This window comes from Dama dama, chromosome 12, assembly GCF_033118175.1.
Source record: "Dama dama isolate Ldn47 chromosome 12, ASM3311817v1, whole genome shotgun sequence".
NCBI lineage: Eukaryota > Metazoa > Chordata > Mammalia > Artiodactyla > Cervidae > Dama > Dama dama.
Window position 1 is genome coordinate 37,942,462 of NC_083692.1, and position 15,542 is coordinate 37,958,003.

A 15,542-nucleotide genomic window follows, 5' to 3' on the forward strand; every position below is an offset into this window, starting at 1 on the left:
TCTGGAATCCAGCAGCAGCCCGGCGTGGGGCATGGGGCAGGGCTGGGTGTGTTAGGAGTGGGGGTGCCTCCCTGTGTCCCGTGTCATCTGACTGACAAGTTGATAGTTAGCTTTAGGTTACATAGCTTTTCTCCTAGTGTGCTGCTGCTTTCCCCGGGGAACCCATGGGGGTGGGGGTGGGGGTCAAAAGCTGCAGTGCTAATTTATTACACATACAGCACGGTGAAGCCCAGGTTACTTTGAGTCACCTTTTAGGTCTTGGTGCTTGTGTGCCAATGTGTGCTGGTGGTTTTTTTCTTGCCTGGTCATGATATGCCTGCATACCTAGCAGGGGGCCTTGGCCACAAGAAAGAAGGTCTTCTCATCACCAGAGTCCAGGCGGAGGAGAGAAAGATGATTCGGTTCAGGATAGGGCATGGACCCACTCATGTCTGACTGCCTAACATATGTATATTTCTTCCTAAATTAAGGTAAATGTGTATTTCCCCTAGGTAGTGTTTCCCAAATCAGTTTCCTTTTATCTCTTTTAATGTTAATGCATTTTCTGAAGGGGCTCCATGGTCAACGAATATTGGGGAACAATGAATTAGACAAAAACTAAACAACTTCCTTTACTACAGTACTTATCAGATCATAAACATGGTAGTTTATTCATTGAACAAAATATTTATTGAGCACCAACTATGAGGCACTAGTGAACAAAGAGCCAAATGTGTATTTCTAGGTGAAGGACACAGTAGCCAAATTTTCTCTAATGCGTTTGAGCAAAAAGTTTTTATATCACCCATTTATCTTTTATATGATTCCACAGAATATCCTGATCTGGAATTTTTGCAGCATGATGTGAAAGACATGAATCAGCTTTCATTTTTTCCTAACAGACTCATCCATATTCCTTCGCAGAATTTGTTAAATGTGATTCTTCTTTGTGTAGTTTTGTTGTCTTCTACTCATTGAATATACATTTTCCATAATTTGGGGATTTGTGGCAGAGTTGTTTGTTTCATTGGTTCCTATTTCTGAACTGTGTTTTGATAATGAAGGAACTGTCATTCAGTCACCAAGTCGTGTCCGACTCTTTGTGACCTCATGGACTGCAGCACACCAGGCTTCCCTGTCCCTCACGATCTCCCGGAGTTTGCCCAAGTTCATGTCCATTGAATCGGTGATGCCATCTAACCATCTGTTGCCCTCTTCTTCTTCTGCCTTCAGTCTTACCCAGCATCAGGTCTTCTCCAATGAAAATAAGGAACTAGCTGTATCCTAAAAGGGACAAGAACTTTCACTTTTCCCACCTTTAATTCTTGCTAAGATGAAGTGGTGCCCTTGAGCTGCAGTTTCCCTAGGCATCTGCCAGCAAGAGCTGGGCATCTCTTAGAAGAAGCATGAGAGCAGAGGGTTTAATGTCTCTGGAGCCTCCTCAGTCCATTCAGCCACCGGGAGGGCTGGCCCTGGCTGGAGCAGGAGTATTTGGAGTCAGAGCAGGAAATTGATAGTTACTGAGTGCTTACTATGTGCAAGCCACATTGCGTGTAAGGAATATTTAAGGAGAAAGTAAGGCAGCCAGAGGAAGCAGCAGAGAAGTGAAAGGAGAACCAGGAGGGAATACATACAGACTGAAGGAGGCGAGTTCCCAGGATGGGTTGGTCAACAGAGTAAAAACTTACAATCTGTTCTCGGTAAAACAAAAAAAAATCAGCCTATAATTCAGGAGACTGGGTTCAATCCCTGGGTTGGGAAGATCCCCTGGAGAAGGGAATGGCTACCCGTTCCAGTTTTCTGGCCTGGAGAATTCCATGAACAGGGAAGCCTTGTGGGCTACAGTCCATGGGGCCCCAAAGAGTTGAACACAACTGAGCAACTAATACTTTTCACTCTTACCATATAATCGAGCAAATCACAATCCTTAGAATCTAACCAAAGGAGCTGAAAACTGTGTTCACACAAAAAACCTGCCCTTGGATGTTTATAGCGTTGTCATTCATAATTGTCAAAACTTGGAAGCAATTGAGATGTCCTTGAGTAGGTGAATGGATAAATAAATTGTGGTACATCCAGACAATGGCACATTATTCAGAACTAAAAAGAAAGGAGCTATCAAGTCGTGAGAAGACATGAAGGAAAGTTAAATGCATATCGCCAAGTGACAGAAGCCAACTTGAAAAGGTTGCGTACTATGTGATTCCAACCATATGGCATTCTGGAAACATCAAAACAATGGAGACAGTAAAAAAAAATCAGTGTTGGCCTAGAGTTGGGTCAGAGGAAGGATGAATAGGCGGAGCACAGATTAATGGTGAATGCGTGCCACTATAAATTTGTCAAAACTCACAGAATGTACATCAAGAATGAACTCTAAAGTATGGACTTTGGGTGATAATGATGTGTCAATATAGGTGTCTTTTGTTGTTTTTGGATTTTTGTTTTGTTCTGTTTTTTTGCTGCACTGCATCTTCCTTTTTGGCCTGCAGGCTCTTTGATGTAGTGAGTAGCCTTCTCTAGTTGTGGCACATACAGGCCTGGTTGCCCTGCAGCATGTGGGATCTTAGTTACTGGACCAGGGATGGAACCTGCATCCCCTGCATTGGAAGGCAGATTCTTAACCACTGGACCACTGGGGAAATTAGGAATATAGGTTAATCAGTGACTCAATGGACATGAGTTTGAGCAAACTCCAGGAGACAGTAAAGGACAGAGAAGCCTGGCATGCTGCAGTCCACGGGGTCGAAGAGAGTCAGACAGGACTTAGTGAGTGACCACAACAATAAACAAAAAGAACAAAGCAGCACTCGCAATCTGGTCATGTGGGTTAAGTCAGCACTCACTGACGGAACACCCTGAGGGAAATTCAGGATGGAAAAACAGGGTACACCAGTCCCTGATAGTTAAGATGCATATCTAAGGAAGAATTTCAATGATTCCAGATTCTTGCACCTTCTCAGACATAGAAAAGCACGAGAAACATTAACTGGAGATGTCTGTTCTTTGTGACTAGCAGTCATCTTTTACCAAAATGTATGCTGGATACATGTATTTCCCAGCCAAAAAATTCACATATATATACTGGCTATTCCCCTAACTCTTTGAAGTAGTCCCTTCAAAGCTAGTAAGAGGCTATTTTCTGGGGTGAGGGGATGTTGACAGTGGGGGAGACTCTGCATGTGTAGGGGCAGAAAGTAAATGGGAAATCTCTTACCTTCCTCTCAGTTTTGCCATAAACCTAAAACTTCTCTAAAAAAATAAAATCTTAAACCCCAGTCTTGCAGATCCAGTGAGAACTCAGCTAGACAAAAGAGTTCCAATTACTGGCATGAAAGATGATTAAGATGATATTCCTAGATGATATGAAACTGAGTCCCCCTAAAACCGAGTACACTGGCCAAGTTTATGATTAACCTCTCCAACCAAAACTTTTTCTCTTTTTTTGTCCCACACTTGTCCCCTCAGGATTGAGGAGTATCAAAGGGGAGACTGAAAGCTAGCAGGACCCTGTGGAGCCCTCCCAGGTACAGTCTCCTCCATGCCGCCCACCCCCTTCCTGTTACTAGAAAAAGGCTTCAGCCTCCTAGACCTTTAGTTTCAAAGGGCAGATTCAAGGACTTCCTAGTTAGGGAAGACAGGGAATGCAGAAACAAAGGAAAAGCAGTCAAAAAACAATGTGTGTGCGTATTCAGTCGAGCCAGATTCTTTGTGACTCCATGGACCGTAGCCCACCAGGCTCCTCTGTCCATGGAATTTTCCAGGCAAGAATACTGGAGTGGGTTGCCATTTCCTTACTCCAGGGAATCTTTCCGACTCAGAGATCAACCCATGTCTCCTGCATTGGCAGGTGGATTCTTTACCACTTGCCACCTCAGAAGCCCCTCAAGAAACAATGGTGCAGCAATTTAACAGAGTCCTGGTTCCTCCTCAAGGGCTGCGCGCACCAATCTGACACATACGGTTGAGTTGTTCTGTAGGAACTAAGGCCCCCACCTTGGGCCTATGTTCACAGAGCTGAATTTGAACTGACTGCAGGCAGGATCCAAGCCCTCTCTTTTCCACTGCACCACGCTGTCTCTCCTTAGTGTCTCACCCACAAAGTGTACGAGAGAAGAGGCACGAAGAGCATAGCCCCTTGGGGTCTTTTATTTGCAAAACCTGCTAGAGAGCCTCAGGCAGTCCTGGGAGACATGGGGTCAGAGTTACGGTAACCTGTCCATCCAGCTGGACAATCACCGATGAAGCAAGCACAGTCCTGCTGGGTCCCTCTTCTCCCACGTCCATCCCACCCATGCAGGTGGGTTCTTGCAATGGCCCAGGACAGTCAGCCCAAGCCCTTCTGACCCTCTGAGAGCACCACACAATATTGCACTTGATAACCCATGTGGCCAGTTACAGCTCTAATCACATCATAAAGGGTAAGAGAATGGATACTGGAGCCTGATCACTTGGATTTGAGTCCCAGCTCAAGGTTACTAGCTAACCTTAGGCAAGTTTCTTAACCTCTCCCTGTCTTAGCTTCCTCACCCGTAAAAATGGGATGAGAATAACTCATAGGTTTGTTTGGTAGGATACTCAAGAACATGAAAAGCTTTTAGAACAGTTAACTACCCCAAATGAAAATGAGCATGTCTCTACATGAAATGGATTAAGAAAAAATAAATACTTGAAACTTTTAGAACAATGCCTGGTATATACAGTCCTAAGTACTCAATCAGTGTTTTAAAAATAATAATAACAATTATTATTATTATCATTATTTTTGGCCATACCATGTAGCGTCTTAGTTCTCAGACCAGGGACCAAACCTGCACCCCTGGTGGTGGAAGCACAGAGTCCCAAACACTGAACAGCCAGGGAAGTCCCTATTATTATTATTCAGATAGCCAGACTGAGACATAGAAAAACAGAGTAACTTGTCAAATGAAATATGTATAGAAAAGCTGGAACCAGAACTGGTTCTTTTGCCTTTTAATCCAGTGTACTTTGTATACTTGGTCACGTGCTTTAACACTAAGATTACTGATTTAAAATTCATTGATTCTTTGAAAGTAGCCTGAGCTGTTCCCCATGCTGAAAATAATCACTTTATTAATTCATCTTTTTAAAAGTCTTTTATAAAAACAAACTGCCATCAAGAAGACTAGAATTAACAGGAACCAGCTCAGTTCTACCACTGCATTGGACTCCAAGAGAGATTATCAGGCTCTATAAGTGATAAAAACTGCTGGTTGTTAGCACCAGTTTAGTTGCAATTAATTGCATAACTGTCTTGGGTGTTTCAGAAAAGTGTCTAATTTCTGTTGCAGTCTTAAAAAGATAAAACCATAAATACTTGCACAGCTGTAGTAGAATTACACATATCCTAAGTATAAAAAACCAACTTGTCATTGGGAGATGGCCCATCTGGAAAATTTTTATAGAAGAGTGGGTTTCAGTGACATTACAGAGAAGAGGTTAAAACATTGGCGGTGGGGATTTTTAGGGTTCCTTAAAAAAGTTTTTGTGTATAAATTGATATTTGATGATGGTATAGTTTCCAACTGTGGGAACATTTATGCAGCCCTGCGGTGTCTCTTAACGTTGGAGATTCAAAGAGCAGACCTAGGTCCCACCCAGGGGGCTTGTGGGTAATCAGACAGTGGTGGTTTTCCAGGGTGATGGTGACAGAATGAGGGAGGTGAGCACAGAGTTGTGTGTGTGTTAAGTCGCTCAGTCATGTCTGACTTTGTGTGACCTAATGGACTGCAGCCTGCCAGCTTCCTCTGTCCGTGGAATTCTCCAGGCAAGAATACTGAAGTGGGTTGCCATTTCCTTTGCCAGGGGATCTTCCTGACCCAGAGATCAAACCCAGGTCTCTTGTATTGCAGGCAGATTCTTTATTGTCTGAGCCACCAAGGAAGCCCAGAGAAGGGGCTCCTTATAGGGAAGGCAAGGAAAGCTTCTTGAAAGAGATAATGCCTGAGGAGTCTTTAAGGATGAGTTGATTTTTGTGAGGTAAACAGCTTGAGGAAAAGGTCTTCCAGATAAAGAAGGAGATGAAGGAGCAGAGGATAAGAAAGTCTGTCTTGTTCTGGGTGTGCAAGATGCAATGCTCAGTTTTTTTTAAGTCTGCATTTGTGAAGAAATTAACATACAGTAATAAGGATAGCCAATGTTTTGAGTTTTCTGTGTTCTTAAAACTTTGATTATGTTGGTCATTTAATTCTTGTAAAAGTCACATTAAGTAGAGACACTTATTGTCCCCATTCTGCAGGTGGAGAAACTGAGGCACAGAGAAGTTCAGTGATTTTCCCCCATTCTTCTGGAGAACCAGGATGGTAATGTAAACCGTCTGTCAGAGACTTTGCCTCTGTGCGAGCTCACAATGAGAGCATCTGTTTGGTTTGGAGCTACCTAGTAACTAACCCAGATAACAACCAGATTTTACCCACTCCCAACCAAGATGAGATCAACTTTAGCCCATAATTCCATGACTTGTGGGAAGTTCATTCTCTTCTTGAAAATTTCTATGAATTACGAGAGGCTTGTGTTTTGTTTCCTGTGGGTTCACATTCTCTATGCAGCATTTCTGAGCTGTTTCTTTGTCTCTATCCTGTCTTGGTGATGGCCGATTGGTGGGTACAGCCCCTTCTTAATTTAACCCCTTCCTCCCCTACCCAAACCATGAATGAATTAAGATTTGGGGGGCTGCTGTGACCAATAGATGCCATGGTATGTTGACTGTAACATGGAATTCCCTCCCCTTCCCGCCTCACAAGCAAGGCCAACTGTGGACTGGGAAATGCAGTGTCCTGACATTAAAGGAGTGGCTGGCTGCAGAGAGAAGGCCTGGAGGAGTCCAAGGCCTGTGGCCTGTGGCCTGGATCCCAGCCCTTCCCAATCTGTGAGGGCTGAGGAATGAGAGGAAGGGCGAGGGAAGGGGATATGCTGGGACGTGATTCAGTGCCATCCTGGTACCTCAGAACACAGGAACTCAATTAACAAACAGTAAACTTTTGGCTGCTTTCTTGCTAACCATGCAGGTAATTGTATAAGGTTGAACGTTCCCTAAACTATTATACTTCTCTGACTTTTAAACACCTATTATCTAAAACCTGGTTGTGATTTTTAACTGCATTAGTTTATATTGCATCCCTTTTGTATTACATGTTTACATGTTTTTGTATTACATGTGTATAACTGTATTTAGGAGTCATCTGTGATTTCTGTTCCTGAATTACTGCTTTACCTTTACTTATGGGACTTTGGGCAAGTCACTTCATTTCTTCTGATCTCAGTTTCTTCAGTTGCAAAATGAAGATTATAATTATCTTCAGAGGACCATCATGAGGATTAAATGATACATAAAAAAGTGCATGGTACAGTGTCTGAAGGACAGTAATGGATTGGTACATGTTAGCAATCATTATTTCTCCCATCAACCAAGAGCTGACTGTAGTTTGGCTGATGTAGGGGAGGTAGAATGGCAGTAAGCAGTCACCAATTAGAAGGATTTTGTGTTTTTACCCAAAGGATGGATTTCATCCTAACAGTTTTTCAAGCCATCTCTAATGGGAGTGGGATCTATCTGTAGGGGTGACAGTATAACCCAACATGCTCTCCAAAAACATAATAGAGTTTAATTTCCTGTTTAATTTAAAAAATACATAGGTGTTTCATGCTATATTCTGTAACATGTTCAGTGGTACAAAGGTGGCCTTCAAAGAGGAATATTTAGTTGAATGATTATGAAATCAGCATCTGGAAGAAGTCTCAACCTAGTCTAGAAAAAGAGAAAATTTCCAACCAATAGAACCAACTTTTTGAAATGTTCTGATTTCAGTACCATGTCATCTTAAATTCAAGACTGCTTCTAAGATCAAATATATAGATCAATGATTAAAACACTCTACATTCTGTAATACTTTGTCTTAGGGATTAAAAAAAATATTCTGGGCTTTGGAAAATGTTCTTACACAAAAAAGCAAAGAGAGGATGGAATATGCTCATGTTCTGAAAATACTGAAACTTTGGTCAAGCTGTAACTGATTAAAAAACCTGTTGGAACTAGGATTTGCCTTGGAGCTTTCACAGTTGAATATGATAGATTAGTGAATGGAAGTCCAGGAAACTCTTACCTTCACCCCAGTTCTGAAGTTTGAGGCCAAACATTCAATGTAATCACTGTTACATTGGGTAACAGGGTAAATATATCCCTGTTTCCTTTATGCTGTTGGCAAGTTTCTTCTGGAAAGGATATAGGGGAATGGTGATAGGAGAACGTGCGGACAGACTGACTTTCCTCAGTCCTAGTCAAGGGAACAGTCTTGCTCTAAGGCTAGCCTTGCTTCATGAAGTCTGTAAAAGTTTCCTATTTAAAAATATCCCAGCAATTCCAGCAGCACAGTTTTTGAGGAACTAGCCTACTGTGTTCCCCCTTTGCTTGGCAAAGTAATAAAGCCACTCTTTCTTTCTCTTTCAAAAAAAAAAACAACAACAACAACAAAAAAAATCCTATACTCTTAACAAGAAATACCTCAATATATTTTGGAGAAAAACCTACCCATACACATCTTCTCCATACTGTCAGGATTTTGTTAAAATGAACAAAAGTGTTTTTGTTTTTTTTTTTAAAAAACAAAAACAAAAATACCACAACAACCCACAAACCAATATGCAGAAACTGGGAAGTGAAACCCAGACAATAGGAATTTAAAAGTCAAACCAGAATAAGTCTTTGAAAAGTCCAGGACAGGATACACGGAAGCTGTTTGGTAACTTACAAACTATCATCTTCATGTTTGGTAATACCCACAGGCCAAATTTACAGTTTATGTTCTGTTGAAATCACATGAGAGCCTTAAACCAAAATGCTGCTTGAAAATGATGAGCTCATTGGTGATACTTCACCGAACCTTATAATTTTAGGAGGTTTAAACATCTTATCTCCATGACTCATGAACAGATATTTAGTCACAGGCTTCATACTTTCTATATATGCTTCATTTATTTCACAGCTTATAGCAATTATAGATCATAGTTGGAACTGAAATATAACCAAAAAATATTATTCTAATATATTAAGTAAGGCTGAAAGTTTAACATAAACAAGTCTATAAGATTGGTACCCCAAATTAGGATTATTTTAATATATGACATGAACCCCAAAAATAAAACATCAAAAAAATAGAAATAGACCAAAGAGTATGTCACAAAGAGTATGTAACATATAAGTGCTTACTAATATAACATATAAAACTGTATTACTATTTTCAAAAATAGTTGTCTTTTACTAGCTGGGTACCTGAAAAACTTTAAAGAACATACTGTTTTAAAAGCCTTATAAGCAATTTTCAATTTACTTAGCAGATAAAATGGTATCTTTTTGTTTGTGAGCTCCCAGTTGGCACCAACTACATAAGGTATTCAACATGTATATATTTTTATTTCATTCATTTTTTTGGTAATAATTTATGTGCAAAATTTAAAAATTCAGGTGAATAAGCTTTATGTTGAAAAGTATTCTTAAATGGTGCTAGTGACCATGGTGCTGTAGATAATGGCTTTGCTGCTGAACATTATGTAGAACATATGGTAACTGAAATCTTGCTACTCCTTCTCTATATTTTGGCCCCAGACTCCAAGGGCGATAAAGAAAAGAAAAATGATAAAGGGAGATCTTTTGGTGACTTGGTTAGCTGTCAGATCAACCAATCACAGGAACTTCCAAGCGGGCTCTGTTGAGAGCTTGCTGCACCCATTTATACTGTTATGATCCTAAAATGATACAACAGGGCACACCAGAGGCCAGCAAACTTTTTCTATGAAGGGACAAGCAGTAAATATATTTGTCACAACTACTCAATTCTGCCACTGTAGCATGAGTGCAGCTGTGGTTGAAGGAGTGTGGCTGTGTTCAATAACTTTATTTACAGACGCTGAAGTGTACCTTATGTAATTTTCACATCATGAAATATTATGATGATTTTTCAACGTTAAAAAATGAGAAAACCACCCTCAGCAACTTGGGCCATACAAACAGACTGTGGCAGATGGGCCAGTGAGGTGTGGTGTCTGAGCCCTGGTCTGCAACGGTTGGAGGTCCTTGGGGCATTGAGCTCACTTTCCAATGGGCCTCACCAAACTGACTCCCACAGCAGCTTCTTTCTTTCCTTTGTGCCGTTGTTGCTGGGCTGCAGGGACATCAAAAGGGGCTGATGTGGGAATTCCCTGGAGGTCCAGTGGTTAGGGCACCCCACTCCCCCTGCAGGGGTCCCGGTTCATCCCTGGTTGGGGAACTAAGATCCTGCATGTAGCATGGCCAAAAAAAATTTTTTAAGAAGTGACAGATATAAAAAGATAAAGGTTATTTCAATCTCTCTTTTATCCTCTCTGGAAGATTTTCTTCAGGTTTATTTCTTAAACATCTAAGAGGCCATTAAATTAGAGATTCTAAAACTAGATAGCTTAAAATCTATTTTCCAATGTTTTTCTTTCTATGAAGATTACATTTTGAGGCCTACTATGATTATTTGATTTTAAATACCTAGAAATTTAAGGCACTGTACACTTTCACTTTTTTAATAAACCACATGGCAAAACAATACTTTAATAAATGTATAGGAAATTACAATTTGAAGATTGCAAATTCAGTACATATACATATACATATACTATAGTTGGATTTTAAATTACATGGACAGACTCCAGCTTCAAAATCTTTCTAAAAATCAACCATTATGCAAAATACCTGGTTTCTGAAAGTGTATATGGGAAAGTATATACAATTTCTTAAAGTGTGATATGGCTTACTTATTAACATGTATTTATTTAGAGAAGCATAAGCTTTCCAAATATACATTATGTTTCAGGTGCAAAGTTGACATACTGGCACATTTCAATTTTGTTGCAGTTATTTCAGAATATACTTAATTGCAATGTTTAAATTGACACTGTCATAGGTTTAACTGGGAAAGTCTTCTTAAGTGTTTTCCAATCTTACCAAAAATTAGAAAATGTCTGTTGGTCATCACAATGTGACTAGAAGAATGGGTTAAATCTTTTGAAAGTGAGCATTCAATGACCGGCTGGCTGGAATGTGTAACAGAGGGGCACACACACAATTTAACACTGAGGACTTCCCATGATAGTTCTCTACAATTTGTGTGCTCCTACTGGCATCACAAGCAATATCCCTGGCTAGTGATCTGTAACATAAATGTGAAGCCCTGTCTGGTGGGATTCACAGGACAGATCTGTAGCCAGGGTTTGCAAATGATATTGTGGTCAGAGAGACATTAGGCATAATCAACAATTTGGGGATTAAGCTGGTCTCCCCTCAACAGAGCATACAACAAAGTGTCAGTCACTATACATTTGTGACTAATAATACCCAGCTGGCTCCTAAGTGAAGCTTGATTCAAAGACAAACTGAACCCGATGAACTAGTCTTGTGAACACATTCTGTAACTTTAAATTTACTATAATATACGTAAGGCAGAGGCAACAGCAAAAGTGTCTAAAACCTTATTCCAAAGGGGCTCAAATTCTATATAAGAACACCTTATTTCATTGAACCAACTGAAGAAAATACATTTAGAAAATACAGTAATTGTGCTTGTTTCAGAAGTGAACGCTTCTCTGTGGTAAGAGTGGTTGTTTGAATCTTAGCAGTGATCCTGGCTTGTGATTGTGCAGTGCATCTACTTCTACCACACTTACCATAAAACTCGGCGTGCAGAGAAATTTGGATCAGGAACAATCAGCAGCTTAAATAAAGGCACTACCCTACCCAGAAACACATTTATAAGTGGTGCTTTGTCTCTGAAGGATGGTTTTTCCTCACATTAAAATGAAAGGGAAGCTCATATATCTGATCCTGTGTCTATTCTGGGAAAATTCTACTGAAGACAAACACTCCGTGAGGACACCTGGGCTCAAGAGACAGAACCAGAACACTGAGACTCCTATGAGCAGAAAACTAGTTTTAGGAACTGGAAACAAAGCACCCAAAATGGAAAACAGTGAAATAAGAAATCCAGTGATGTCGCAAACAATACTGACGGGAGCTGCAAGTTGTGAAAATCCAGGCTCATGTCACACAAGGAATAGCTAATGCAAAATATATGGAGGAATTCAGTCGCTTCTGGTTCTGCATTTCAAAGCCCTCTGAAATATGCCTTATGCAACTATATTCCCCATGCTATATTTCTAAAGCAGCATGGTTGTTAATGAAACAATAGGCCATAAAAGTCAAAATGCTGCATCTGGCCAAAGCTGTGAAACACAGGTTATACACATAAGTAACTCTGATTATTTGCAAATGATAACTAAAATACACCTCACTGAAGAATTGTCCAGTTTTTATGTTGTGATCTGTTTTCCTAATGCTAGGTGTTCATACATACAGCCACTGCCTTTGCTGGACAATGGAGAGCCCTTTTTGAGAGCTGGCTGAGGAGTGTAACTATGGGCTGTAACTAGGCGGGGGAAGGACAGACCAACTGTGCAATTCTTGGTCGTATATGCTAAGTTTATATCCTTCTCTGTGGATCTTATGAAGTTACAAGTTAAATCTATCGATCCTCAAATCTTACACTCCCAGTGATGTATAGTCCTTGCTACAAAAAGCAAAGCATAGGAAAACTTCATGTTTCTCATTTTAAGAACACTATAAGATTTACAAAAGTTTTTGGTCTTTGCATTTTACAAAAGGATCCTTTCAATCCTCAAATGTATTTCAGACTGTTTCATCAAGTAACTTTCCAAGGAATGGGTCATTATGAAAAGTCAGGTATAGCTATTTAAGATAAAGGAAAATTTATAAGAAACAAGCTGGGTAGCTATGAGGAACAATTTGCAAATATGGGGAAATCCATTAGCATAATTAGCATTAATGCATATTCTTTTCCCTTCTCTTGCTAGGTGCTCAAAGTCTACAAGTGCCCAAATGTCCACTGAAATGCCTCTCATTTATTCTTACTTGCCCTCTATATTTTAATTTTATATTTATTTTGATTTCAACAGCTTATGTGCTACTGGAATTTTTGAAAAATCCAAATCGTTATTTTAAATATATTCACAGTAAGATTCTCATAAAGTTAATATTCAATTCAACAAACACAAGGTTTTATTAGGAACCATTAATCCTCATCAACCCTTTTACTGGATACAGTCAACAATAAATTTTGGGGTAAATCCAGGTTTTATCTTAGGTTTATTACATAGAGAGGTATTTGGCAGAAAGATAAAGTGTGTGTCCTATTCGTTTATATCAGGAGTCATCTGCATGCCCATCTAGGATTTCAGTTCACAACTTGCCTGGTACACTGCTGCTCTGCTCTGATTCTGAGGAGTCAAAGAACTGTATCTGTTCTTGGTATAAGAAACTGTTCTTGAAAATGGATTTCTAACATGCATAAAGATAATCTCAAAACCAACAGTTGCAAAATGAAAAATGAATATTCACAGCTGCCTCTTTAACACAATCGTTACCAATTAGTTGCCTCTGCTTTGAAAACTTTTATGCTTAGCCTTCCCACAACAGATTTAACGTCCATCCCCATTCCCCTGCTTCAAAATACAAGAACACACAAGGTCAAAGACCCTTGAAAATTTTGTCTTCTCAGAGTAATATCTTCCCCCAATCCCTCTGGTCATTTCTGTTATGATACTATTATTGGAAAAACTTCAAAATTATATCCTAGGATTTCTGGAGTCCATGGAGAATCCCTAACCCATACCATTGATCCAAAATTCTTCCTGGAGGAAGGTGGTTGGTCTACACATGAGAGGTGGAGGGCAGGCTGAAACTTAAGTTTCCCAGAGTTCTACCCTGAAAGGGCTCCCACGGATTAACTGGTATGGAAGCAGGAAGGAAGGTGCCAAGCAAACTTCCTGTACAAAAGGCGAGGCAGTTCTTAAAAGGACAGAGGGTCACTGTTTACCTTCTGCAGTCTCTTGCTGTTCTTAAAATAATTCCACGAATAAGTGATTTCAGGAAGACTTAAATCTGAAACCCCACACCCCATTCTCACTCCTAAGTTTTGTTGCAAAGTATCATATTATAATTTGAGTTTATGATTCACTTCTGCTATTCAGAATAACACAGAAAATATCTCCTAAACAATTTAGAATCAGTGGCCACAATATGTTAATATTTGATTCTGATAAGATTACAAATAACCAAAAATGCTAACTTTGACATACAAAACCCGGTACTATCTGGAAATAGTTGATTACAAATTATAACAATAAGATTTGAACTTATTTGTGAAATAAAACATTCCTGAAACTCTAGGAATACATGCTTATTCCACTCTCTGGATAATTAGTAGTACTTTGAGAAATAATTTTGGTAAAAAGAGAGCTGGGTGTCAAATTCAAGAAGCTGGGTTCAAGATTACATAATAAAAAAAACAGTTTTCCAGCACTGGCTTGATATAAAAATGGTCTTTAAAAAGGATTTTTAAATGCAAATACTGAATTCTTGATGCTTTCTTTTAAGACATGTACTGTCATAATTAGTGAAGTATGGTCTTGGATTGTCTTCTATGAGGTATCTGTAGAGTCATGTCTCATCCTGTAAACAGTGTTTTAGAAACATCTTCATATGAGAACCATGGTGAAGTCTCATTTTACCATTAAACAGAAACTAGCACTGTCAGGCTGGAGTGTCTGTTTTGAGAGACTGGTGCTTGATAGTGACACAGCTGTCAGGGATTCCATTTCTCACTCAGGTGTGCATTTATTGCTCTCACATCTGTGACTGCAGGATAAATAAGGCAGCAGTCTCCCGTATATACACAGTTAGGAACTGGAACTCTGACAGTTTGCACAAGTTCTGTCCACTTCTTGCCTGTAACTCTGAAGCTGAATAGTACATTTATACATGCCAAATGTGTTCAATAATAAATGCTTTGCTTTGGACTGTACTTCCTCCCATTTAGATGAACTTCCAGGAACTGCAATATCAAGAAAATATCATTACTATTCACTGCACACAGTTACATATTAGTGAACAAGATAAGGGGCAAAAAAACAATCATACTATTATGTGTACATGTTTTTATTAGTTTGAATTCTACCCTCTTGAAGCTATTCTTTTAGAGAAGTGTTTCAGTTCACAAAGCCAGAACGACTTCTTCTTATTCCAATTATTCTAGTCCACTCTTGCGTAGAGAAAGAACACTAGACATCAACTGCAAGTCTTTCATCTTTTGTAGTCTTTTTAAAAAAGCCAGAAGCATGTATTATTTTGATAAAAAATAAAAAGCATCAATCTGTGAAATGTTTAAATAAAAACATAGAGTCTAGCTTTTTCTATATAGAAAAAACATGGTAAATATACTTTATGCCTTTCATCTGAAGGCAAAAAATCAATCTGTAATATCTCATCAGAGAGAATATGATTGCTCTGCTATCATTATATTGACTTGCAACTCACCTTTTGAAGAGCTTCACCCTTCCCTTAAAATAAATCTTTCCAGCAGAAAAGTCTTCCTATTTACTCCTAAGGACAGTTGTTAAATTCCAAAGATAGAAGTCCACCAACCCCAGCATTTACCGTCAGCAACATA

At 39.5% G+C, this 15,542-nt stretch overlaps 1 protein-coding gene across 2 annotated transcripts in view; it reads right to left on the minus strand.

Annotated features, from left to right (window-relative positions):
- Window positions 1–8,951: 8,951 nt before the first annotated feature.
- Window positions 8,952–15,542, minus strand: part of SLC30A4 (solute carrier family 30 member 4) — a 40,569-nt gene continuing 33,978 nt past the window's right edge. For both annotated transcript variants that reach the window (XM_061157063.1, XM_061157064.1), the window contains exon 8: window positions 8,952–14,927. In XM_061157063.1, the coding sequence (XP_061013046.1) occupies window positions 14,773–14,927 (155 nt within the window). In that variant the 3' untranslated portion in view covers window positions 8,952–14,772. The remainder of the gene's footprint in view (window positions 14,928–15,542) is intronic.